We start from the raw sequence: 26720 nt of genomic DNA, 5'->3' as shown, positions 1-26720 counted from the left end.
CTATTTCTGGGTTAGCGGAGCCTGTAACCTGAAGCGTCTGTAACCCGAGGTACCACTGTATTGAGTGTACCTGAAGACGTGTGCATGCACGCTAAAGCTCATACCAATAACAAACTTAGTTGGTCCCCAAGGCGCTACTGGAAGGATTTTTTTCTTTTCCTTCGACTACGGCAGACCAACACGGCAACTAAATATCAACTAAATATCTACCTGCAACTAAATATCAGGGGCATGGAGGTGTGGTTCCACTGGGGATATATGAGTGCAGAGGCGGAGCGGGTACCCAGAGCTGGTACCCAGACCCGGAGCTGGCACCCGGGGGTGGGCCGATCCTCCCAGAGGGGCGGGGTGGCGAGCACGGGGGCGGCACCGCCTGCCGCGACGGTCCCACGGGGGCGGTGCCACTCGCGGCGAGTGTCCCGGGGGAGGGCGCGGCGGCGATGTCACCCCCACCTCAGGGATAACACCGGGGGCGCCCCGCATCCCCTTCCTTAGCCAGTGCCCTCGTGCTCTATCCGCATAGCTGTCAACCTTCCCTTTTTGCGGGAAATTCCCTTATCTCAGCGCTGCTTCCCGCTGCTATCCCGGATTGTTAGATATCCCGTAGACTGTCCCCGGGACAGGTGAGGCTGCTGATCCCTTATTTCCAAATCCGAAAGTTGACAGCTATGCTCCGTCCTCTATCCTCCCCAAGTCTGATTTCTCTGCCTGATGTCTGTGGGAACCTGCCCGGCTGCCCCCTTGATTTAATAGACTTGTAGAGTTGCAAGGGTTCCTCAAGGATCATCAATGAAATGCAGGATTTGCACCTCCAGAGGAGGAAAGAGTATTTGGAAATCCATGTGGAGGGGAGGGCAACCTTTCTTGGGTAGCCTCAGGCAAGCCTTGCCCTAGCCTGCTTCCCAGCCCAGGGCTGTCTTGAAACTCCACTCCAGACTCTCAGGAAGACTCTCAGGGCAGTATAACAAACCACACAAAGCAAATCTCCAGGGTGTGACGTTTCTGTAGACCGAGTGGAAGAGGCAGGGAAGATGATTCTCAGTACAGGACGAACGGGATGCCCAAATTTAAGATGGGGAACCCTGTTGGAAGACCTGGAGATGGAGGAAGGGATTCGCTTCCTTTAAGGGCTCAAACCACCACGTGCAGGATTTCCCTGGGCAAGCAGCGCTGCGCGCTGCCCATCGCCTTCCCTTCCACCCTCTGCGCTTGGTGGGCCTCCAGGCAGAGGAGCGAGCCCAGAGCCCCGCTGGGACCGGGACGGACGCCGCTGAGAGTGACTCCAGGGCCCCGGGCTCTGAGCCAGCGATGCTCTCGGCGGTCCCCCCGACGCCCTCCTGCCTCGCCCACCGACCACGTCAGGGGCAGGAATCCTTAAAGGGCGCCACTTGCGCTACGCCCCCTTCCCGGCGTGGTGGCGCACGGTAGGAGGGAAGATGGAGGAGGGTGGCTGCGGAGCGTCCGAAGGAGCCGCCGAGGCTCGCGAAAAGGCCCTCGAGGAGGCGGTGAACCGCTGGACGGTCCCCTTCTACGTCCACCAGGCCCTCCAGGCTTTCCGGGCCGGCCGCAGCCGGGACTTTCGCCAGCTGCGGGACGTCGTATCTGGTGGGGAGACGAGCTACTTTTACGAAAGGGGCATTTGGGGAAGATTGGCGCTGGGTTCCATAATTCTCAAGGGACAGTGGTACCTCGGGGACTTAATGCGTTCCGGAGGTCCGTTCTGAACCTGAAACTGTGCTTAACCTGAAGCACCACTTGAGCTAATGGGGCCTCCTCCTGCTCCTGCTGCTGCTGCGCCAACGGAGCACGATTTCTGTTCTCATCCTGAAGCAAAGTTCTTAACCTGAAGCACTATTTCTGGGTTAGCCGAGTCTGTAACCTGAAGCGTCTGTAACCCGAGGTACCACTGTACTTCCTGCTGGGGAACGTGAATGTAAATAACTAATAATGATAATAATAATTTTACCATTTATGCCCCGCCCACGTGGCTGGGTTTCTTCAGCCGCTCTGGACGGCTCACAGCCTACAGTATATCAGAACATACTAAAACATCAAACATGAAAATATATTGCCTAATAGCCCCCGTTCCACTTATGTCACTCTTACGTATTTACATTTACTGTATATATCACATTTAATAGTCCTTAGGTGTTTTCATTTAAGAAAAAGTGAACCTAAAGCAACTTAAAATATAATACAATCTATATCCCTGGAATGTTTGTCATTTGTCTTTAGAAATTAAGGGAACCGATTTTAAAAGAAAAGGCACAACGTACAACTAACCAACTGCACGGAAGCCAAAAGGAAGGTCTGCAAATAGCCAGTTGTGATTCTCAGCAAGATGGTTAGGATACATGCCCCCTTCAATGAATGCCTCCTAAAGCCCATCACAGATGGTCACGAGAAGGGTTAGGATCCCACCCTTAGTCTCCTAAGTACAGTGGTACCTCGATTTATGAACTTAATCCGTTCTGGAAGTCCGTTCTTAAACCGAAATGGTTCTTAAACCAAGGTGCATCTTCCCTAATGAGACCTTCCGCCGCCGGTGCCCTTCCACCGTTTGTATTCCGTTCTTAGACTGAGGTAAAGTTCTCAAACTGGGACACTATTTCCGGTTTTGTGGAGTTCGTAAACCAAATCGTTCTTAAACAGGACTGTTCTTAAACCTCTTGAAATCTATTTCAAATTGGAGATTGTTGATGCGTATATTAAGAGAATGAGTTTAATGAGTTTTGGGTATGGCCCGTAGTTGAGTGTGATGGTTTCCAGAAGCCAACCGCTAGGAATGGCCTAGCACCTTTGGAGTATAGTTTTAAGAAGCTCAACTACTTTACCACTCATTTTCTTACAGTAATTACTTCTGTATGTCTGTAAATAAAATCTGTACATACTGCATTTCTGCCCTACAAAACAGGAGCCCCAACAAAATATCTGACCACAAAGATTAAGACACTAAAAAGCCATGTGTTTGTGTATATATGCATACTAAGGATATTGTAGATTACACGCAAAAAGCACGCAAATACGAAGTGACTCCTGGGCCAAAGGGCATGTTGGGATGAAGTTGGCTGTCTGTATATGGTCAGCGGTATAATCTATGGGACAGGGCTTTGGTGCCCTGGCCCAAGCCTCATTACACCTGATTTGCTGAACTATCTGATTTTGCTCAGTGACTGTTTGGACTGTCTTGTTCTTCTCCAGCTGTGCTTGCACGGCCCCTAGCGCAAGAGAAATGTATTGGCATTCAGCTGCAGATTGTGCAGTTTCTGTCTAAGATTGATGAAGATTGGACCATTGATCCCGAGACCAAGTTAATGCCTCTTGAAGATGCCCTTGTTATTTTGGATAAGATGAAGGATGAACTGGACTTAAACAGTGACGTAGCAGAAGAAATAAGAAAAAAAATAAAGGAAGCGGTAAGTGTTAGCATTTCCTCTTCTGTAGTCACTGATTACTGTTTCTCAGCCTAGTTAGAAAGTAAGAGGACAGCTGGCTTTAAGTTTCAAAATGCAGTATATTTCAGAAAGGGTTTAATTAAGGTTCTAATTCAATGCCAGGATTAACTCTTGCCTATTTTTCTCCATGCTTAAATTAAGCTTTTAAATAAGTTCACAAAAGTTAGTAGAAGCAAGGAGGCAAGATTCCTATATGGTGGGATGAAATGAGAGAGAAATGTATGCTCAAAGGTGCCTGAGTTTATTGGAACTCAGCATGTTTTCCTTCTTTGGGAAATCCAGGGTAATCATGGAAAAAATGGCTTCTTGACTGACTCTCCTAAGGCACCCATTATTTCAATGTTGTTAGCCTACAGATATTTAAGTAGCTTGCCTTACTTGAATTTAAAAATAATTTTCTTGAATAAGTGATCTAATATTACACAATGAAAACCCACTGAGTTGAAAATGTAAAGCAGATCTAGAAAACTGCCGGGGGGTTGTTCCCAAACAGTATCTTCTTAGATTAGGAACATTTTCCCAAAATCTTCCTTGCAAACCATTATTTTGTCTTTCTTCTTCAGGCTGTCATAACCTGCATTAAAAACAAAAAATATGCACAAGCCAGAATGATCTTGAATAAGCACATGACAAAGGACCCAAGTTCAAAGGTGAGCTTTCAGCAGGTATGAGTAGTTCATGTTGCAATTGTTGTTGTTGAAATGTGCCTCTTGTAGGGTCATTTCACTACAAAGCAGAGTCATGGTTTGTCCTTCTCAAATTCTCCTATTCAGTGTCTTAAATACTCTCTGCCCTGCGCTGCAATTTGCTTGCAAGTTCTGAAAAACATTTCCCTTTTCTTAGAAAATGAGGTCAATGTTGCAGAGAATCATCCAAAGAAAAAACTTAAGTCACCGAACCATCCGGAACTTTTCCTACAAAGTTTTCCAGCAGAGAATACTTCTGTCTTTAGAAAGCTGCTGGAGTGTCCCGGAGCCCTTTCTTTTAGAGGTAAGCAAGGGTATGGGGTGTTGTTTGATTGTTGTAGTAGTGGGAGGACTATAGCTCCGTAGCCGAGCATCTGCTTTGCATGCAGAGGGTCCCAAGTTCAATCCCTGACATCTCTAGCTAGGACTGGGAATGCCCCCTGCTTGGAACCCTGGAGAGCCACCGTCACTCAATGTGTGGTGATATGTGAGCCAGCCTTTTTTTCTTCCGATGTTCCCGTGTGTTGCTGGAGCACTTGACTATCACCCACATTGCCACAGCAGAGCTCTTGCCGTCTAACCACTGTGATCAAAAAAGCACATTCAACACCAGAGGCTTAAGACAGGAGCCTTCTCCCTGGACAAACTATTATGTGCTTGGGAAATATTTTTGTGAAGAGCCAAGTGCCCCACTGCAGAACAGAACAGGGCTGCAATGTCACATTTGACATATATCAAGCTTGTAACCTGACAATGTTTTGGACTAGCAATACCCAACAGCTCCAGCATCATGAGGCTGTGCTGACTGGGACTTAGGGGAGTTGTAGGTAAAGCATCTTCAGGGCACCAGCTTGGGCATGGCTGCTGTATAGATGTAGAAAAAGAAAAAGAAAGTAGAGAAGTGTTGTCTAGTAACTGTGTTCACACTCTCTGTTTAAGATGGCAAAAAAGGATTTGGACGATCAGATAGAGACCGGGCTCAGTCCTTTGGAAATGGCCAGCAAGGAGGAAATGGTGAAAGAAACTTCAGAGTTGGCAGCAGCAGATAAGCCTGAATCTGTGGGAAGATCTGATGAGACTTTGGAAGAGCCCAGGCCTGAGGGAGGGCTTAGCAATACAGCAGAAGAGCAACCAAAGTCTCTGGAGGGAGGCCGTGAGACAGTTGCAAGGCTTTTGATGGAGGCAAAGGGAGCTGTTTTGGAAGTTGCTAAAGTGGTTGATGAGTGCCAGGCAGCTTCAAAGCCAGAAGAAGAAACCAGTGGAGCTGCAGAGCCTGCTATAGTTGCTGATACCACTGTCTCAGCAGCTTCCAGTGACACGGACAGGTTAGCAGCCTATGGCCTCTCCCAGTTTTGACTCCTTTGCCATGCCGGGCAGCTGTTTTGCCATACAACTTCTGGCTCTCAGCACTCAAACTCAAATTGCACCTGCTGCCAGGGGAACAAGGTCTTTGGGGTGAGGTCAACAACATAAACTGGCAAAACTTGTGGAGCAACCTGCTGATGTTTCTTTATTTTGCAGATGCTCGCCTAAGAGGATGGGCTCGCATCCATGTTTGGCTTCTGATTTCCACGCAGCCAAGGGCCAAAGGGAGGAGGAGAACCATGCTGCCTCCAGGCCACACCCTAGTGAATGCTCAGTGTCCATAAGCACACGGGTTATGGGGTCAGAGAGCGGGAACCCCCCAACTTCCTGCCAGGTTTCATCCAAGAGGCCTGCGGCAACTTTGGATGTCCAGCCAGCACAGCCCCAAATACCCACCCAGGCTGATGATACCTCCCAATCCCCCAGGTAAGAGTCCATGACTGCTGTGAGGTCTGCTGGGGAGCTGGCACAGCATGAAGCATTTGGTGCCGCTTTCCCCTTTGCAAGGAATCCATTCGAAGGCCTTAGGCCTCAGCCCAGAAGCTCCAAGGAAGGCAAAGGTGGTTTGCAGTGGTAGGGTTGCATTGCTGTGTATCTTCTCCCCCAGCTAGTAGAATCAGGTGGCGAGAAAATCAGGTTCACATACCTTGTCTTAATCTTTATTACTCAGATTGCAAAGACAGCAGAACTGACAATATGGTTTCTGGCCCCATTAAAGACTGCTAAACAAATTTATTGTGGCAGAAACACCTGTGCCAGACTCTGCTTTGTCAGATGCCTGGAATGTTAGCTTCAGTTGCCAGACAAAAGGTAGAAATTGTTATTTCTCTCCCCCCTCCCTCCTTCCGTCAGTTTCAAGGATAAGGGTTTAGGTTTCTGCCACCAGCTATTTGCTCCTATTTAAACTGTCATAGGTCTCTGCAGTAGTGTGTTTGCTGTGACAAATTAACCTCTCTCCTTGTCTGACACTTAAACTCAGCATCTCCATAATTTTGGTTATGTGTGACATTAACTGATGCAGCTCAGTCCTGTCCCATCTCCTTGTGGGGTAAGTCTTTCCTCACTTGTGTTTCTCTGTTCCATTCAGATTAGCTAAGAGGAGACTAATTTGTTCAGATCAGAATGAAGAAGAGGATCTCCCAGGTGGTGAAGAGGTTCATAGGGACCGGGACCAGCCCGAGACCCCCAGAGACCCCCGACAACTGGGTAAGCAGCAACTGTTTGAATCTGCTTGCCTGGTTTTGGGTGCTCGGCATGATCAAGGTTTCTTTGCCCCAAGGCTGCTATTGCAGAAATATAGCAAAGCTACTCTCAAAAGAGCAAAGCTGCCAAGCAGCTGACGCTCTCCTCTGAATGTCAGAATGCCAGAAGCTTTGAGTTCCCATTGTCTGCTCCATAGATTTGGAACCTGCTGAAGCAGCTAGTATCCTGTACACAGTAAGCAGAGGGGTTTTGGGGTACAGCTCTTGGCTCAAAAAAGTAAAATATTTGGACTGCCTGCTCCAAGTGCACAGCAGCAGCAGCAGCAGCAGCAGCAGCAGCGCGGACAAAATCGTTGCCTTTTGCCTCAGACTGGCTTCTTGTTCTGCAGGGTGCTCAACCATGGCTCCATGCACTCTTCTAATTAAAGCACCTGTGCAGTTTGGATGGCTTCCCACATTGCATTACCCAGTGACATCACAATGACATGGGGGAAAACATCGCCAGCATGGCAGGCAAAGACAACTGTTAAGTGCGATCCTTCAGGAGGCTTGCTTAGGCTATGCACAGGCTGGCTAAAGGCAAAAGTCTCAAAACCTGGCAAACATCTTACAAAGCAAAGTGTTCTTCTTCCACCGCTGCCGCCACCACCAGGCTTCTTGTGTGGTGAACCGGCTTATACTTGAGTCAATAAGTTTTCCCAGTTTTTGGTGCTATAATGAGGTGCCTCAGCTTATATGTGGGTCGGCTTATACTCGAGTATATACGGTAATAAAAGAGGACATGTCTGGCATGTCTGGCAACCCAACATAGTTTCATCAGTAGTTGGCTGCCTACGCATCATGCTGCCAAACGCTGGGTAGAAATTGACCACTACCCTGGATTTCTGATGAGGGGACAGTAGTGGTAAAACCTCCCAATTACTGAGCCAGTAGCAATAACCAGCTTACTGAGTGGTTCCATCCATCCTGTAAATGAATTTATGTTTCAGAATCGAAGGGAAAAAGCAGCAGCAGCAGCAGCAGCAGCAGCAGCAGCAGCAGCAGCAGCAGCAGCACTTCCCGCTTGGGTTCTAAAAAGAAGGTAACCAAGCCTATACCCAGTCTGGAGCTGAGCACACCAGTGAGAACAGATAGGTCTGCCTTGATAAGACCCCTCTAAATGGAGGCCAGTTGATGAGGACCGCCTCTCCCAAATGAAGTAACTGATGAAAGCCCCATTAATGGGAACATAGGAAGCTGCCATATGCTGAATCCTGGTCCGTCTAGCTCAGTATTGTCTGTGCTACAGGCTTTCAGGCAAGGTGTCTCTTTTGCAGCTCTGCCTGGATATGTCACAGGTTTGAAGCTGGGATCTTCTGCGTGTTCAACCCCTGGACTAAGGGGCATCTATCTCCTAGTTAATTAATCAAGGGCAGTGGGGGCCAAACTTGGCCCTCCAGCTGTTTTGGGAGTACAATTCCCACCATCCCTGACCACTGGTCCTGTTAGCTAGGGATAATGGGAGTTGTAGTCCCAAAACAGCCGGAGGGCCAAGTTTGGCCATCACTGATCAAGAGTCTTGGATACCCGGATGTTTCCAAGAAGCCTGGGCAATCTCAGCACGTCATATCTGCTATCTTTGATAGCCTCTTGAACCACACTGTAAGGTGGCTGAATTTTATTACCTACATTTTGCAGAAGGAGAACTAAGTGTGGAGAGCGTGCCATCAAGTTGGGTTGAATGTCTCGAAATATGGGCCAGATATTTGCCTGCTTTGAGTCACTGGGCTACAGCCCATGTCAGCGGTAATCCTCTGTTAGCAACAGCCATGGAGCCATCTCCAGAGGGTGGGGTATCTGTCGTTCTGTCATGGGGGCAGGGGGCAAGTCTTGCAGCACTTGATGGTTGCTCACGAGAGCCTGTGCCCTCTTCTTTCTAGATCTGGACTTCAGAGGAGTCTCAGTGGATTAAGGAAGGTGTGAAGAGGTTTGGGGAAGGGAGGTGGAAAGCCATCTGCAAGGCATTCCCCTTTAAGAACCGGACGCCTGTGGCGATCAAGGACCGATGGCGGACGATGAAGAATCAGGGGCTCTTGGGGAATGACCTGGAAGCAAGTGGCTGAGCTACAACGCTATGTGGACATAGGGTGGGCCAGAAATACTTTTGCAGTGTATTGCATTGGGCCAGCAGGCTGGTCACTGCAATCTCTTAGCATCCCTCTGCTTTCTCACATAGGATCTGCCCCTCCCAGATAATACAAATTCAGCCATCAGGACTTGAATAAGATATACTGTATTCGATCCACAAACAGGACAACATGATCTTATATTCTCAGGATAGGCAAACATTCTTATTTACTTTTGGAATCAGCTAACTTCAATTAGTATTAATAACATACTCTATAAAATCCCACAACACTGCACCAAAATCCAAAGATGATGCATCGCCTTGAGGTAATTTAAAACAAATGTTATTTTTACTGAAACTGCAGGGTTTCACACAATTTTGTGTTGCAATTGTGTTTGTGTTGCACACAAACTTTGCAATTGAATAGTGATCAAAATATTTCCAGTGTTGCAACAGTTGGTAAAAAAGTGATGAGTTCTTTAGATACTACTTTTTTAAAAACCAAAATCCAAAGATGATGCATCGCCTTGAGTTAATTTAAATCTAAATGTTATTTTTACTGAAACTGCAGTGTTTCACACATTTTGCGTTGCAATTGTGTTTGTGTTGCACACAAACTATGCAATTTTATAGTTATCAAACAAACAGGACAACATCATCTCCTACGTTGCTGACGCAGCCCCAGCTGGCACCGCGTTCCCAGAGAGCCAGGCTTCCTGGCACAGCGGAGATCTGGCCGGGAGGGAGGAGTCTCGGGAGGAAAGGTAGCGGCAGGGCACAGCATTTTTTGCCTTTCCTAAAACATCCCCCTGGTTGCTATGTATTTTCGTATCCCGTGTGTGTGTGTGTGTGTGTGTGTGTGTGTGTGTGTGTGTGTGTGTGTACGGGAAAATCCGGACATATGGCAGCCGCGCTCTCAGGCTGCTTTACTCTTGTTGCATATCTATAGTTCCTCTTTTCACACTACTCCCCCCCGCCCCCCGGAAACCGCTCTCTAGCACTCAGTTGGAGCAAACAGCGAGGACCTGAGCAAGGAGAACGCCATCCCATTCTTACCTAATGTTGAGATATCATACACAATATGTAATTGGTTCATGCTCTGTCCAAGCAAACTAGAAATGGTGAGCAGGGTTAGGGGTTGGGGTTGTCCTCATATAGTCCTTCTGTTTTTTCCTTCCTTTCTTTCAATGACCAATGTATGAATACAATCTGCTGGAGCAACCCTTTGCCAACAAATATCCCACAGGAAGATTTGGAGGTGCCAAGAGTCCAGTAACAGAGTCCTCTGTCAAATGTCCAAACCCCTAGGGACCCGAAAAACTTTTATGTCTTGAACCATCATGTGATCTTTCGGTGAAAGGCTGTATTTAAAAAATAATTAATTAATTAATTAAAGTAGTAATAAACTGCAATCAAATCTGAAACAGTCTGGAGTCTGGAAAAAAAACATATGGATCAAAAGGTATGGGAGGAAAAATGCCTGACCGAGAATCAGCAGTAAAGGGGTAGATAAAAATGGATTGCCTGTTTCCTCCCCATCCCAAGGATTAACAGTATTCCGTCTTGGTCAGCTAGGAGCACCTCTCTGTAATGCTTCTACCCCTTGTAAAAGTTGTTCCTAACCTAACGTTATCTAAATATTATAAATAATGTTATCTAAATACAGTGGTACCTCGGGTTAAGAACTTAATTCGATCCAGAGGTCCGTTCTTAACCTGAAACTGTTCTTAACCCGAAGCACCACTTTAGCAAATGGGGCCTCGCGCTGGCGCCGCGCCACCACCGCACAACTTCTGTTCTCATCCTGAAGCAACGTTCTTAACCCGAGGTACTATTTCTGGGTTAGCGGAGCCTGTAACCTGAAGCGTCTGTAACCCGAGGTACCACTGTATTGAGTGTACCTGAAGACGTGTGCATGCACGCTAAAGCTCATACCAATAACAAACTTAGTTGGTCCCCAAGGCGCTACTGGAAGGATTTTTTTCTTTTCCTTCGACTACGGCAGACCAACACGGCAACTAAATATCAACTAAATATCTACCTGCAACTAAATATCAGGGGCATGGAGGTGTGGTTCCACTGGGGATATATGAGTGCAGAGGCGGAGCGGGTACCCAGAGCTGGTACCCAGACCCGGAGCTGGCACCCGGGGGTGGGCCGATCCTCCCAGAGGGGCGGGGTGGCGAGCACGGGGGCGGCACCGCCTGCCGCGACGGTCCCACGGGGGCGGTGCCACTCGCGGCGAGTGTCCCGGGGGAGGGCGCGGCGGCGATGTCACCCCCACCTCAGGGATAACACCGGGGGCGCCCCGCATCCCCTTCCTTAGCCAGTGCCCTCGTGCTCTATCCGCATAGCTGTCAACCTTCCCTTTTTGCGGGAAATTCCCTTATCTCAGCGCTGCTTCCCGCTGCTATCCCGGATTGTTAGATATCCCGTAGACTGTCCCCGGGACAGGTGAGGCTGCTGATCCCTTATTTCCAAATCCGAAAGTTGACAGCTATGCTCCGTCCTCTATCCTCCCCAAGTCTGATTTCTCTGCCTGATGTCTGTGGGAACCTGCCCGGCTGCCCCCTTGATTTAATAGACTTGTAGAGTTGCAAGGGTTCCTCAAGGATCATCAATGAAATGCAGGATTTGCACCTCCAGAGGAGGAAAGAGTATTTGGAAATCCATGTGGAGGGGAGGGCAACCTTTCTTGGGTAGCCTCAGGCAAGCCTTGCCCTAGCCTGCTTCCCAGCCCAGGGCTGTCTTGAAACTCCACTCCAGACTCTCAGGAAGACTCTCAGGGCAGTATAACAAACCACACAAAGCAAATCTCCAGGGTGTGACGTTTCTGTAGACCGAGTGGAAGAGGCAGGGAAGATGATTCTCAGTACAGGACGAACGGGATGCCCAAATTTAAGATGGGGAACCCTGTTGGAAGACCTGGAGATGGAGGAAGGGATTCGCTTCCTTTAAGGGCTCAAACCACCACGTGCAGGATTTCCCTGGGCAAGCAGCGCTGCGCGCTGCCCATCGCCTTCCCTTCCACCCTCTGCGCTTGGTGGGCCTCCAGGCAGAGGAGCGAGCCCAGAGCCCCGCTGGGACCGGGACGGACGCCGCTGAGAGTGACTCCAGGGCCCCGGGCTCTGAGCCAGCGATGCTCTCGGCGGTCCCCCCGACGCCCTCCTGCCTCGCCCACCGACCACGTCAGGGGCAGGAATCCTTAAAGGGCGCCACTTGCGCTACGCCCCCTTCCCGGCGTGGTGGCGCACGGTAGGAGGGAAGATGGAGGAGGGTGGCTGCGGAGCGTCCGAAGGAGCCGCCGAGGCTCGCGAAAAGGCCCTCGAGGAGGCGGTGAACCGCTGGACGGTCCCCTTCTACGTCCACCAGGCCCTCCAGGCTTTCCGGGCCGGCCGCAGCCGGGACTTTCGCCAGCTGCGGGACGTCGTATCTGGTGGGGAGACGAGCTACTTTTACGAAAGGGGCATTTGGGGAAGATTGGCGCTGGGTTCCATAATTCTCAAGGGACAGTGGTACCTCGGGGACTTAATGCGTTCCGGAGGTCCGTTCTGAACCTGAAACTGTGCTTAACCTGAAGCACCACTTGAGCTAATGGGGCCTCCTCCTGCTCCTGCTGCTGCTGCGCCAACGGAGCACGATTTCTGTTCTCATCCTGAAGCAAAGTTCTTAACCTGAAGCACTATTTCTGGGTTAGCCGAGTCTGTAACCTGAAGCGTCTGTAACCCGAGGTACCACTGTACTTCCTGCTGGGGAACGTGAATGTAAATAACTAATAATGATAATAATAATTTTACCATTTATGCCCCGCCCACGTGGCTGGGTTTCTTCAGCCGCTCTGGACGGCTCACAGCCTACAGTATATCAGAACATACTAAAACATCAAACATGAAAATATATTGCCTAATAGCCCCCGTTCCACTTATGTCACTCTTACGTATTTACATTTACTGTATATATCACATTTAATAGTCCTTAGGTGTTTTCATTTAAGAAAAAGTGAACCTAAAGCAACTTAAAATATAATACAATCTATATCCCTGGAATGTTTGTCATTTGTCTTTAGAAATTAAGGGAACCGATTTTAAAAGAAAAGGCACAACGTACAACTAACCAACTGCACGGAAGCCAAAAGGAAGGTCTGCAAATAGCCAGTTGTGATTCTCAGCAAGATGGTTAGGATACATGCCCCCTTCAATGAATGCCTCCTAAAGCCCATCACAGATGGTCACGAGAAGGGTTAGGATCCCACCCTTAGTCTCCTAAGTACAGTGGTACCTCGATTTATGAACTTAATCCGTTCTGGAAGTCCGTTCTTAAACCGAAATGGTTCTTAAACCAAGGTGCATCTTCCCTAATGAGACCTTCCGCCGCCGGTGCCCTTCCACCGTTTGTATTCCGTTCTTAGACTGAGGTAAAGTTCTCAAACTGGGACACTATTTCCGGTTTTGTGGAGTTCGTAAACCAAATCGTTCTTAAACAGGACTGTTCTTAAACCTCTTGAAATCTATTTCAAATTGGAGATTGTTGATGCGTATATTAAGAGAATGAGTTTAATGAGTTTTGGGTATGGCCCGTAGTTGAGTGTGATGGTTTCCAGAAGCCAACCGCTAGGAATGGCCTAGCACCTTTGGAGTATAGTTTTAAGAAGCTCAACTACTTTACCACTCATTTTCTTACAGTAATTACTTCTGTATGTCTGTAAATAAAATCTGTACATACTGCATTTCTGCCCTACAAAACAGGAGCCCCAACAAAATATCTGACCACAAAGATTAAGACACTAAAAAGCCATGTGTTTGTGTATATATGCATACTAAGGATATTGTAGATTACACGCAAAAAGCACGCAAATACGAAGTGACTCCTGGGCCAAAGGGCATGTTGGGATGAAGTTGGCTGTCTGTATATGGTCAGCGGTATAATCTATGGGACAGGGCTTTGGTGCCCTGGCCCAAGCCTCATTACACCTGATTTGCTGAACTATCTGATTTTGCTCAGTGACTGTTTGGACTGTCTTGTTCTTCTCCAGCTGTGCTTGCACGGCCCCTAGCGCAAGAGAAATGTATTGGCATTCAGCTGCAGATTGTGCAGTTTCTGTCTAAGATTGATGAAGATTGGACCATTGATCCCGAGACCAAGTTAATGCCTCTTGAAGATGCCCTTGTTATTTTGGATAAGATGAAGGATGAACTGGACTTAAACAGTGACGTAGCAGAAGAAATAAGAAAAAAAATAAAGGAAGCGGTAAGTGTTAGCATTTCCTCTTCTGTAGTCACTGATTACTGTTTCTCAGCCTAGTTAGAAAGTAAGAGGACAGCTGGCTTTAAGTTTCAAAATGCAGTATATTTCAGAAAGGGTTTAATTAAGGTTCTAATTCAATGCCAGGATTAACTCTTGCCTATTTTTCTCCATGCTTAAATTAAGCTTTTAAATAAGTTCACAAAAGTTAGTAGAAGCAAGGAGGCAAGATTCCTATATGGTGGGATGAAATGAGAGAGAAATGTATGCTCAAAGGTGCCTGAGTTTATTGGAACTCAGCATGTTTTCCTTCTTTGGGAAATCCAGGGTAATCATGGAAAAAATGGCTTCTTGACTGACTCTCCTAAGGCACCCATTATTTCAATGTTGTTAGCCTACAGATATTTAAGTAGCTTGCCTTACTTGAATTTAAAAATAATTTTCTTGAATAAGTGATCTAATATTACACAATGAAAACCCACTGAGTTGAAAATGTAAAGCAGATCTAGAAAACTGCCGGGGGGTTGTTCCCAAACAGTATCTTCTTAGATTAGGAACATTTTCCCAAAATCTTCCTTGCAAACCATTATTTTGTCTTTCTTCTTCAGGCTGTCATAACCTGCATTAAAAACAAAAAATATGCACAAGCCAGAATGATCTTGAATAAGCACATGACAAAGGACCCAAGTTCAAAGGTGAGCTTTCAGCAGGTATGAGTAGTTCATGTTGCAATTGTTGTTGTTGAAATGTGCCTCTTGTAGGGTCATTTCACTACAAAGCAGAGTCATGGTTTGTCCTTCTCAAATTCTCCTATTCAGTGTCTTAAATACTCTCTGCCCTGCGCTGCAATTTGCTTGCAAGTTCTGAAAAACATTTCCCTTTTCTTAGAAAATGAGGTCAATGTTGCAGAGAATCATCCAAAGAAAAAACTTAAGTCACCGAACCATCCGGAACTTTTCCTACAAAGTTTTCCAGCAGAGAATACTTCTGTCTTTAGAAAGCTGCTGGAGTGTCCCGGAGCCCTTTCTTTTAGAGGTAAGCAAGGGTATGGGGTGTTGTTTGATTGTTGTAGTAGTGGGAGGACTATAGCTCCGTAGCCGAGCATCTGCTTTGCATGCAGAGGGTCCCAAGTTCAATCCCTGACATCTCTAGCTAGGACTGGGAATGCCCCCTGCTTGGAACCCTGGAGAGCCACCGTCACTCAATGTGTGGTGATATGTGAGCCAGCCTTTTTTTCTTCCGATGTTCCCGTGTGTTGCTGGAGCACTTGACTATCACCCACATTGCCACAGCAGAGCTCTTGCCGTCTAACCACTGTGATCAAAAAAGCACATTCAACACCAGAGGCTTAAGACAGGAGCCTTCTCCCTGGACAAACTATTATGTGCTTGGGAAATATTTTTGTGAAGAGCCAAGTGCCCCACTGCAGAACAGAACAGGGCTGCAATGTCACATTTGACATATATCAAGCTTGTAACCTGACAATGTTTTGGACTAGCAATACCCAACAGCTCCAGCATCATGAGGCTGTGCTGACTGGGACTTAGGGGAGTTGTAGGTAAAGCATCTTCAGGGCACCAGCTTGGGCATGGCTGCTGTATAGATGTAGAAAAAGAAAAAGAAAGTAGAGAAGTGTTGTCTAGTAACTGTGTTCACACTCTCTGTTTAAGATGGCAAAAAAGGATTTGGACGATCAGATAGAGACCGGGCTCAGTCCTTTGGAAATGGCCAGCAAGGAGGAAATGGTGAAAGAAACTTCAGAGTTGGCAGCAGCAGATAAGCCTGAATCTGTGGGAAGATCTGATGAGACTTTGGAAGAGCCCAGGCCTGAGGGAGGGCTTAGCAATACAGCAGAAGAGCAACCAAAGTCTCTGGAGGGAGGCCGTGAGACAGTTGCAAGGCTTTTGATGGAGGCAAAGGGAGCTGTTTTGGAAGTTGCTAAAGTGGTTGATGAGTGCCAGGCAGCTTCAAAGCCAGAAGAAGAAACCAGTGGAGCTGCAGAGCCTGCTATAGTTGCTGATACCACTGTCTCAGCAGCTTCCAGTGACACGGACAGGTTAGCAGCCTATGGCCTCTCCCAGTTTTGACTCCTTTGCCATGCCGGGCAGCTGTTTTGCCATACAACTTCTGGCTCTCAGCACTCAAACTCAAATTGCACCTGCTGCCAGGGGAACAAGGTCTTTGGGGTGAGGTCAACAACATAAACTGGCAAAACTTGTGGAGCAACCTGCTGATGTTTCTTTATTTTGCAGATGCTCGCCTAAGAGGATGGGCTCGCATCCATGTTTGGCTTCTGATTTCCACGCAGCCAAGGGCCAAAGGGAGGAGGAGAACCATGCTGCCTCCAGGCCACACCCTAGTGAATGCTCAGTGTCCATAAGCACACGGGTTATGGGGTCAGAGAGCGGGAACCCCCCAACTTCCTGCCAGGTTTCATCCAAGAGGCCTGCGGCAACTTTGGATGTCCAGCCAGCACAGCCCCAAATACCCACCCAGGCTGATGATACCTCCCAATCCCCCAGGTAAGAGTCCATGACTGCTGTGAGGTCTGCTGGGGAGCTGGCACAGCATGAAGCATTTGGTGCCGCTTTCCCCTTTGCAAGGAATCCATTCGAAGGCCTTAGGCCTCAGCCCAGAAGCTCCAAGGAAGGCAAAGGTGGTTTGCAGTGGTAGGGTTGCATTGCTGTGTATCTTCTCCCCCAGCTAGTAGAATCAGGTGGCGAGAAAATCAGGTTCACATACCTTGTCTTAATCTTTATTACTCAGATTGCAAAGACAGCAGAACTGACAATATGGTTTCTGGCCCCATTAAAGACTGCTAAACAAATTTATTGTGGCAGAAACACCTGTGCCAGACTCTGCTTTGTCAGATGCCTGGAATGTTAGCTTCAGTTGCCAGACAAAAGGTAGAAATTGTTATTTCTCTCCCCCCTCCCTCCTTCCGTCAGTTTCAAGGATAAGGGTTTAGGTTTCTGCCACCAGCTATTTGCTCCTATTTAAACTGTCATAGGTCTCTGCAGTAGTGTGTTTGCTGTGACAAATTAACCTCTCTCCTTGTCTGACACTTAAACTCAGCATCTCCATAATTTTGGTTATGTGTGACATTAACTGATGCAGCTCAGTCCTGTCCCATCTCCTTGTGGGGTAAGTCTTTCCTCACTTGTGTTTCTCTGTTCCATTCAGATTAGCTAAGAGGAGACTAATTTGTTCAGATCAGAATGAAGAAGAGGATCTCCCAGGTGGTGAAGAGGTTCATAGGGACCGGGACCAGCCCGAGACCCCCAGAGACCCCCGACAACTGGGTAAGCAGCAACTGTTTGAATCTGCTTGCCTGGTTTTGGGTGCTCGGCATGATCAAGGTTTCTTTGCCCCAAGGCTGCTATTGCAGAAATATAGCAAAGCTACTCTCAAAAGAGCAAAGCTGCCAAGCAGCTGACGCCCTCCTCTGAATGTCAGAATGCCAGAAGCTTTGAGTTCCCATTGTCTGCTCCATAGATTTGGAACCTGCTGAAGCAGCTAGTATCCTGTACACAGTAAGCAGAGGGGTTTTGGGGTACAGCTCTTGGCTCAAAAAAGTAAAATATTTGGACTGCCTGCTCCAAGTGCACAGCAGCAGCAGCAGCAGCAGCAGCAGCAGCGCGGACAAAATCGTTGCCTTTTGCCTCAGACTGGCTTCTTGTTCTGCAGGGTGCTCAACCATGGCTCCATGCACTCTTCTAATTAAAGCACCTGTGCAGTTTGGATGGCTTCCCACATTGCATTACCCAGTGACATCACAATGACATGGGGGAAAACATCGCCAGCATGGCAGGCAAAGACAACTGTTAAGTGCGATCCTTCAGGAGGCTTGCTTAGGCTATGCACAGGCTGGCTAAAGGCAAAAGTCTCAAAACCTGGCAAACATCTTACAAAGCAAAGTGTTCTTCTTCCACCGCTGCCGCCACCACCAGGCTTCTTGTCTGGTGAACCGGCTTATACTTGAGTCAATAAGTTTTCCCAGTTTTTGGTGCTATAATGAGGTGCCTCAGCTTATATGTGGGTCGGCTTATACTCGAGTATATACGGTAATAAAAGAGGACATGTCTGGCATGTCTGGCAACCCAACATAGTTTCATCAGTAGTTGGCTGCCTACGCATCATGCTGCCAAACGCTGGGTAGAAATTGACCACTACCCTGGATTTCTGATGAGGGGACAGTAGTGGTAAAACCTCCCAATTACTGAGCCAGTAGCAATAACCAGCTTACTGAGTGGTTCCATCCATCCTGTAAATGAATTTATGTTTCAGAATCGAAGGGAAAAAGCAGCAGCAGCAGCAGCAGCAGCAGCAGCAGCAGCAGCAGCACTTCCCGCTTGGGTTCTAAAAAGAAGGTAACCAAGCCTATACCCAGTCTGGAGCTGAGCACACCAGTGAGAACAGATAGGTCTGCCTTGATAAGACCCCTCTAAATGGAGGCCAGTTGATGAGGACCGCCTCTCCCAAATGAAGTAACTGATGAAAGCCCCATTAATGGGAACATAGGAAGCTGCCATATGCTGAATCCTGGTCCGTCTAGCTCAGTATTGTCTGTGCTACAGGCTTTCAGGCAAGGTGTCTCTTTTGCAGCTCTGCCTGGATATGTCACAGGTTTGAAGCTGGGATCTTCTGCGTGTTCAACCCCTGGACTAAGGGGCATCTATCTCCTAGTTAATTAATCAAGGGCAGTGGGGGCCAAACTTGGCCCTCCAGCTGTTTTGGGAGTACAATTCCCACCATCCCTGACCACTGGTCCTGTTAGCTAGGGATAATGGGAGTTGTAGTCCCAAAACAGCCGGAGGGCCAAGTTTGGCCATCACTGATCAAGAGTCTTGGATACCCGGATGTTTCCAAGAAGCCTGGGCAATCTCAGCACGTCATATCTGCTATCTTTGATAGCCTCTTGAACCACACTGTAAGGTGGCTGAATTTTATTACCTACATTTTGCAGAAGGAGAACTAAGTGTGGAGAGCGTGCCATCAAGTTGGGTTGAATGTCTCGAAATATGGGCCAGATATTTGCCTGCTTTGAGTCACTGGGCTACAGCCCATGTCAGCGGTAATCCTCTGTTAGCAACAGCCATGGAGCCATCTCCAGAGGGTGGGGTATCTGTCGTTCTGTCATGGGGGCAGGGGGCAAGTCTTGCAGCACTTGATGGTTGCTCACGAGAGCCTGTGCCCTCTTCTTTCTAGATCTGGACTTCAGAGGAGTCTCAGTGGATTAAGGAAGGTGTGAAGAGGTTTGGGGAAGGGAGGTGGAAAGCCATCTGCAAGGCATTCCCCTTTAAGAACCGGACGCCTGTGGCGATCAAGGACCGATGGCGGACGATGAAGAATCAGGGGCTCTTGGGGAATGACCTGGAAGCAAGTGGCTGAGCTACAACGCTATGTGGACATAGGGTGGGCCAGAAATACTTTTGCAGTGTATTGCATTGGGCCAGCAGGCTGGTCACTGCAATCTCTTAGCATCCCTCTGCTTTCTCACATAGGATCTGCCCCTCCCAGATAATACAAATTCAGCCATCAGGACTTGAATAAGATATACTGTATTCGATCCACAAACAGGACAACATGATCTTATATTCTCAGGATAGGCAAACATTCTTATTTACTTTTGGAATCAGCTAACTTCAATTAGTATTAATAACATACTCTATAAAATCCCACAACACTGCACCAAAATCCAAAGATGATGCATCGCCTTGAGGTAATTTAAAACAAATGTTATTTTTACTGAAACTGCAGGGTTTCACACAATTTTGTGTTGCAATTGTGTTTGTGTTGCACACAAACTTTGCAATTGAATAGTGATCAAAATATTTCCAGTGTTGCAACAGTTGGTAAAAAAGTGATGAGTTCTTTAGATACTACTTTTTTAAAAACCAAAATCCAAAGATGATGCATCGCCTTGAGTTAATTTAAATCTAAATGTTATTTTTACTGAAACTGCAGTGTTTCACACATTTTGCGTTGCAATTGTGTTTGTGTTGCACACAAACTATGCAATTTTATAGTTATCAAACAAACAGGACAACATCATCTCCTACGTTGCTGACGCAGCCCCAGCTGGCACCGCGTTCCCAGAGAGCCAGGCTTCCTGGCACAGCGGAGATCTGGCCGGGAGGGAGGAGTCTCGGGAGGAAAGGTAGCGGCAGGGCACAGCATTTTTTGCCTTTCCTAAAACATCCCCCTGGTTGCTATGTATTTTCGTATCCCGTGTGTGTGTGTTTGTGTGTGTGTGTGTGTGTGTGTGTGTGTACGGGAAAATCCGGACATATGGCAGCCGCGCTCTCGGGCTGCTTTACTCTTGTTGCATATCTATAGTTCCTCTTTTCACACTACTCCCCCCCGCCCCCCGGAAACCGCTCTCTAGCACTCAGTTGGAGCAAACAGCGAGGACCTGAGCAAGGAGAACGCCATCCCATTCTTACCTAATGTTGAGATATCATACACAATATGTAATTGGTTCATGCTGTGTCCAAGCAAACTAGAAATGGTGAGCAGGGTTAGGGGTTGGGGTTGTCCTCATATAGTCCTTCTGTTTTTTCCTTCCTTTCTTTCAATGACCAATGTATGAATACAATCTGCTGGAGCAACCCTTTGCCAACAAATATCCCACAGGAAGATTTGGAGGTGCCAAGAGTCCAGTAACAGAGTCCTCTGTCAAATGTCCAAACCCCTAGGGACCCGAAAAACTTTTATGTCTTGAACCATCATGTGATCTTTCGGTGAAAGGCTGTATTTAAAAATTAATTAATTAATTAATTAAAGTAGTAATAAACTGCAATCAAATCTGAAACAGTCTGGAGTCTGGAAAAAAAACATATGGATCAAAAGGTATGGGAGGAAAAATGCCTGACCGAGAATCAGCAGTAAAGGGGTAGATAAAAATGGATTGCCTGTTTCCTCCCCATCCCAAGGATTAACAGTATTCCGTCTTGGTCAGCTAGGAGCACCTCTCTGTAATGCTTCTACCCCTTGTAAAAGTTGTTCCTAACCTAACGTTATCTAAATATTATAAATAATGTTATCTAAATACAGTGGTACCTCGGGTTAAGAACTTAATTCGATCCAGAGGTCCGTTCTTAACCTGAAACTGTCTTAATATGAAGCACCACTTTAGCTAATGGGGCCTCCCGCTGCCGCCGCGCCACCACCGCACAACTTCTGTTCTCATCCTGAAGCAACGTTCTTAACCCGAGGTACTATTTCTGGGTTAGCGGAGCCTGTAACCTGAAGCGTCTGTAACCCGAGGTACCACTGTATTGAGTGTACCTGAAGACGTGTGCATGCACGCTAAAGCTCATACCAATAAGAAACTTAGTTGGTCCCCAAGGCGCTACTGGAAGGATTTTTTTCTTTTCCTTCGACTATGGCAGACCAACACGGCAACTAAATATCAACTAAATATCTACCTGCAACTAAATATCAGGGGCATGGAGGTGTGGTTCCACTGGGGATATATGAGTGCAGAGGCGGAGCGGGTACCCAGAGCTGGTACCCAGACCCGGAGCTGGCACCCGGGGGTGGGCCGATCCTCCCAGAGGGGCGGGGTGGCGAGCACGGGGGCGGCACCGCCTGCCGCGACGGTCCCACGGGGGCGGTGCCACTCGCGGCGAGTGTCCCGGGGGAGGGCGCGGCGGCGATGTCACCCCCACCTCAGGGATAACACCGGGGGCGCCCCGCATCCCCTTCCTTAGCCAGTGCCCTCGTGCTCTATCCGCATAGCTGTCAACCTTCCCTTTTTGCGGGAAATTCCCTTATCTCAGCGCTGCTTCCCGCTGCTATCCCGGATTGTTAGATATCCCGTAGACTGTCCCCGGGACAGGTGAGGCTGCTGATCCCTTATTTCCAAATCCGAAAGTTGACAGCTATGCTCCGTCCTCTATCCTCCCCAAGTCTGATTTCTCTGCCTGATGTCTGTGGGAACCTGCCCGGCTGCCCCCTTGATTTAATAGACTTGTAGAGTTGCAAGGGTTCCTCAAGGATCATCAATGAAATGCAGGATTTGCTCCTCCAGAGGAGGAAAGAGTATTTGGAAATCCATGTGGAGGGGAGGGCAACCTTTCTTGGGTAGCCTCAGGCAAGCCTTGCCCTAGCCTGCTTCCCAGCCCAGGGCTGTCTTGAAACTCCACTCCAGACTCTCAGGAAGACTCTCAGGGCAGTATAACAAACCACACAAAGCAAATCTCCAGGGTGTGACGTTTCTGTAGACCGAGTGGAAGAGGCAGGGAAGATGATTCTCAGTGCAGGACGAACTGGATGCCCAAATTTAAGATGGGGAACCCTGTTGGAAGACCTGGAGATGGAGGAAGGGATTCGCTTCCTTTAAGGGCTCAAACCACCACGTGCAGGATTTCCCTGGGCAAGCAGCGCTGCGCGCTGCCCATCGCCTTCCCTTCCACCCTCTGCGCTTGGTGGGCCTCCAGGCAGAGGAGCGAGCCCAGAGCCCCGCTGGGACCGGGACGGACGCCGCTGAGAGTGACTCCAGGGCCCCGGGCTCTGAGCCAGCGATGCTCTCGGCGGTCCCCCCGACGCCCTCCTGCCTCGCCCACCGACCACGTCAGGGGCAGGAATCCTTAAAGGGCGCCACTTGCGCTACGCCCCCTTCCCGGCGTGGTGGCGCACGGTAGGAGGGAAGATGGAGGAGGGTGGCTGCGGAGCGTCCGAAGGAGCCGCCGAGGCTCGCGAAAAGGCCCTCGAGGAGGCGGTGAACCGCTGGACGGTCCCCTTCTACGTCCACCAGGCCCTCCAGGCTTTCCGGGCCGGCCGCAGCCGGGACTTTCGCCAGCTGCGGGACGTCGTATCTGGTGGGGAGACGAGCTAGTTTTACGAAAGGGGCATTTGGGGAAGATTGGCGCTGGGTTCCATAATTCTCAAGGGACAGTGGTACCTCGGGGACTTAATGCGTTCCGGAGGTCCGTTCTGAACCTGAAACTGTGCTTAACCTGAAGCACCACTTGAGCTAATGGGGCCTCCTCCTGCTCCTGCTGCTGCTGCGCCAACGGAGCACGATTTCTGTTCTCATCCTGAAGCAAAGTTCTTAACCTGAAGCACTATTTCTGGGTTAGCCGAGTCTGTAACCTGAAGCGTCTGTAACCCGAGGTACCACTGTACTTCCTGCTGGGGAACGTGAATGTAAATAACATTCTCTTCCAACTCTATGATTCTATGATTCTATGAACATAAAGCCAAGAAGAATGGTTTGGTGAGGCACTGTGAATCACATTCAACAAACGGTCATCTGGTTTAATCCTGCCCCTGTGGCAGTCGATCTCCTGGGGTAAAATCCTAAAAGCTCAACAACCTCAATTCTAAAAATGCTCAACAACTTGGGGGTAAAATCATAAAAAAGCTCAACAACTGCAAAACTGCAACTGGTCGGCCCTCACACATGTTTACTCCATCAAATCTGGCCCTCTTTGGGCAACCCTAGGCATATATTTCAGCTATATGGATTAAATTTCTAATTAATACTTTTTAATGTGCAACTAAAATGGAGAATATAATCTGGTAATTGGCCTGTATGAGCACACCTGTGCTTTATCTCTGCCTGGCCTTAGTAGGACAGCTATTCTGGATCAACTATGTATCAGTGACTGATTCCTCTTGCCAGATGGATAAATAAAGTTGACAAATATAAAGTGTGAGTAGGTCTCTGTATTTCTTAAAAAATGAGTTGCCAAGCCCATCGGGTCAATGGCTCTTATTATACAGTACTTCAGTTTGTTAACAGCTTGATCAATTCTTCTGCAGAATGTTATCTTTTGTGGCGCTTTCTTTGTTAAAGGTTTGATACCACGTCTTTTCACTATTATTATTATTATTATTATTATTATTATTATTATTATTTTAGGTAAAGGGTTATTTTGGTTATATAAAACTCTATAAACATATTTATAAAACTCCATAAACATATTGCTAATCTGGTTTTAGTCATGAGTGAAAGTGCCATATTTAAGGTGCATATTTAAGGTAATTGTTTATGTAAATTGCTTTCTTTTGCTAGCTGTTCCCCCATTAGGACAGACTGTTCCTATCACCACTGTTTTTCCTGTTCCTTTTTTTAGCTGGTGGGACTGGCCAGAGGCGGAGCTAGCTGCTGTGCACCTGGGGGTGGGGCGAGCGTCCCACGGGGGTGGGGTGGCAATGTCACCTCCCTCAGGGATGACACCTGGGGCAAACCGCACCCCCTGCAACCCCCTTCCTCCGCCAGTGACAGAGGGAGATGATGGCCCTGCTACTAACGCATCACAAAACCATCTACAAGTCAAAAGGGTAACTGAGCATCAAGTTGCCAGGGCAACGTGTGTGTGATGTCACACTGGGGAAAAAGTTGTTATTTTACACGGAGGGTTTTGGACAAGGTGTTATAGGAACAAGGAGGAGCAAATCATAAGACCTCCGTAGAGGGGCTGAAGGTCAGGACCACCTTGGCAGGCTGGCTGAAGGAAGGGTGGGACAGAGGCATGGAGATGTATTGGAGTCCAGTGCTGCTTCTCTTCCCCACCTCCCTGCCTGCAAGTGAGCCAGATTCTCTCTGGTATCACTGTTCCTCATGAACAAAGATCAACACTCAGCATCCGTATCAGCATTGGTGGCATCCATCCCCCGGTCACCTGGTCGAACATAAATTGATTTCACCTTCTCCTCCCAGGCCAGGGGATGGAGTTTACGGGCATGACAGCAGGCGGCCAGCAGCCCGTGCAGCCTGCACAGACCATGAAACCTAGGGAAGAAGAGGGGAAATAGTCAGGAAATGGATTCTAGTTACTTCCTTGATACTCTCGATCTCTGGACTGAATTTGGGGCACCTGGCAGCTGAACCTGCTTTCAGAAACCTCTAATGGAGAGTGCAGCATACAGTTGAACCCACTGAGGAAGGCATCTTGTCCAAAGTCCCTCCAAAACTGGGAGATGCCCTTCTTGTGATGATGCCCACAAAGGAGAAGGCAAGCAATTTCCCTCAAAGCATCTAAGGTGGCCCTGAGGACAATCTTTAAAAATTAATCCAACCATGACAAGGTTCCCTATGTTTCTAAATCTTGAGGGATAGCAAAAGAAGCAGAATGCAGAAAGAATTAAGAATCCTACTTACACTTTAGATGAAGAGTGTCTCTTCTTTGCGTTAGAAAACATTTTTGCTTACTCACAAACTACCTCTTCTCATCTGAACTATCCTCAAATAGTTGCTCTTCCCAAAGTCCTCATCCCAAAGTCACTCAGCAGAGGGACGTGTCACAATGGAGGACATGACACCGTTACTTTAGCTACTTTGCTTAACAATGGGCATTGTTCCCCTTAATATTTATTTTTCAAATATATCTTTCGGTAGGTTAAGCAGTCTTATTTCATTTATTTAGAAAAGATCTAGAGCTGGCTCCATCCAGCACGGTGCATTTCTGGAAAGGACAGGAAACACCACACATACACACTTTTCAACATGGTGGGGTCACCAAGGGAAAACACTTCTGGCCTAGATTACGCCTGCTGTTTCTCACTTAATAGTTAAAAATAACCCTTCTCAACACCCTGTAGTAATCTGTCCAGTATTATGACTTCACCTTTAGGCCTCCTTAGGCTGCAAGGAAGTGAAATGTTATGAGTTTGTGGGTGCCAGACTCACCTGAGTTTCTGGGTGCCAGACACTGAAGCTCTGGACACTGAACATCTGGGAAGTTGATAAGCCTTGTTTAAATGTACCCAGTGCTTTTTTCTGGGGGGACGAAGGGCAGTGGCGTAGCGTGGGGGGTGCCAAGGGTGCCGGCCGCACTGGGCGCAACATCTGGGGGGGCGCGAGTCCAGAGAGAAGGGACAAGTTCCTTCCTCCGCCGGGCTCCCCGCAGCCACCGCCAGCCTTGCGCCCTAGCGCGCGCGCGCCCCCCGCCGCCGCTGCCGCTGCGCTCCACTCACTGCTCGCAGGAGGAGCAGCCGCTGCAGCAGCGCCGCCACCGCCACCGACGCCTGGCCGGCACGGGCAGCCTCCGCACCCCGACGCGCCGCCGGGCCTCGCCGCGCCCTGCGCTCCCCAAAAACCTCCGAGAGGAAGCCGGTGGGCGGGCGAGGCCCGGCTAAGCCTCTCGCCAGCGGGTTAAGAGGCTTTCGGTTTCGTCAGCAAGTTTGGCGGGCTTGCTCACGAGTAAATGAGTGGTGGATCATCCCCCTAAGGGTGTATGTGTGTGCTAAAGAAAGGCTTCCGGTTTAAGTTCTTTGTTACGCTGAATGTTTATCTTTTAAAGATACATAGTAATAATAAAAATAAATGAGAAAAACGAAAGGCGTTGGATTTTGCTGTGCATGGTGCCCTTTGGGAACTGGCAAGGTGGGTTTTGAAACTACTGCTGCAGAGTGGCGTAGCGTGGGGGGTGCAGGGGGGCCCGGTCACACCGGCCGCACTGGCCGCAACATCTGGGGGTTAGGGTTAGGGGCGCAAATCCACTGGTTAGGGGGCGCAAATTACTTGCCTTGCCCCGGGTGCTGACAACCCACGCTACGCCACTGACGAAGGGGTATGCATGAATCTAACAGGAGAAGAAACTTAAAATTTTAAAACTGAGGGGTAGTATTTCAATATGAGTAGGAAAATTACTATTTTTCATCATCACAGCCAGCAAAGAAGTGTAAAGTTATTGAGGACTCTGTAAAAATA

At 48.2% G+C, this 26720-nt stretch overlaps 2 protein-coding genes and 1 long non-coding RNA gene across 5 annotated transcripts; 2 read left to right on the top strand and 1 right to left on the bottom strand.

Annotated features, from left to right (window-relative positions):
• The first annotated feature begins 843 nt into the window (after positions 1-843).
• On the top strand, positions 844-9135 carry LOC310697870 (telomeric repeat-binding factor 2-like). Of its 2 annotated transcripts, none has more exons than XM_083484483.1 (9): positions 844-1605; positions 3202-3416; positions 4019-4105; positions 4299-4445; positions 5081-5466; positions 5663-5932; positions 6594-6712; positions 7698-7789; positions 8628-9135. In XM_083484483.1, exons 1-9 carry the CDS (start codon positions 1437-1439, stop codon positions 8808-8810), a joined length of 1668 nt encoding a protein of 555 aa, XP_083340609.1. In that variant the 5' UTR covers positions 844-1436; the 3' UTR covers positions 8811-9135. The 2 variants fall into 2 exon arrangements, with proteins under 2 accessions (XP_083340609.1, XP_083340610.1); XM_083484484.1 differs by having other exon boundaries at positions 6594-6725; positions 7732-7789.
• Positions 9136-11488: 2353 nt separating this feature from the next.
• LOC310697871 (telomeric repeat-binding factor 2-like) lies at positions 11489-19772 on the top strand. Of its 2 annotated transcripts, none has more exons than XM_083484485.1 (9): positions 11489-12251; positions 13848-14062; positions 14665-14751; positions 14945-15091; positions 15727-16112; positions 16309-16578; positions 17240-17358; positions 18344-18426; positions 19265-19772. In XM_083484485.1, the coding sequence occupies exons 1-9, from the start codon at positions 12083-12085 to the stop codon at positions 19445-19447; spliced, it is 1659 nt and encodes a 552-aa protein (XP_083340611.1). In that variant the 5' UTR covers positions 11489-12082; the 3' UTR covers positions 19448-19772. The 2 variants fall into 2 exon arrangements, with proteins under 2 accessions (XP_083340611.1, XP_083340612.1); XM_083484486.1 differs by having other exon boundaries at positions 17240-17371; positions 18369-18426.
• LOC310697872 lies at positions 14141-25802 on the bottom strand. Its single transcript, XR_014521232.1, has 2 exons — positions 25698-25802; positions 14141-14675 (listed from the first exon to the last, which is right to left on the bottom strand). It is a non-coding gene; the product is annotated as an uncharacterized lncRNA (long non-coding RNA).
• Positions 25803-26720: the final 918 nt, after the last annotated feature.

The sequence above is a fragment of the Podarcis liolepis genome, assembly GCF_965112155.1.
Source record: "Podarcis liolepis genome assembly, chromosome: Z".
NCBI lineage: Eukaryota > Metazoa > Chordata > Lepidosauria > Squamata > Lacertidae > Podarcis > Podarcis liolepis.
This window is presented reverse-complemented; position numbering and strand designations above follow the sequence as displayed.

What these genes read in the sequence shown, in the direction of transcription:
- LOC310697870 (XM_083484483.1), top strand. Translation starts at nt 1,437, where the DNA reads ATGGAGGAGGGTGGCTGCGGAGCGTCCGAAGGAGCCGCCGAGGCTCGC. An exon ending in GCTGCGGGACGTCGTATCTG is followed by an intron (nt 1,606 to 3,201) that starts GTGGGGAGACGA and finishes GTTCTTCTCCAG; the next exon opens with CTGTGCTTGCACGGCCCCTA. An exon ending in GATACCTCCCAATCCCCCAG is followed by an intron (nt 5,933 to 6,593) that starts GTAAGAGTCCAT and finishes TGTTCCATTCAG; the next exon opens with ATTAGCTAAGAGGAGACTAA.
- LOC310697871 (XM_083484485.1), top strand. Translation starts at nt 12,083, where the DNA reads ATGGAGGAGGGTGGCTGCGGAGCGTCCGAAGGAGCCGCCGAGGCTCGC. An exon ending in GCTGCGGGACGTCGTATCTG is followed by an intron (nt 12,252 to 13,847) that starts GTGGGGAGACGA and finishes GTTCTTCTCCAG; the next exon opens with CTGTGCTTGCACGGCCCCTA. An exon ending in GCTTCCAGTGACACGGACAG is followed by an intron (nt 16,113 to 16,308) that starts GTTAGCAGCCTA and finishes TTTATTTTGCAG; the next exon opens with ATGCTCGCCTAAGAGGATGG.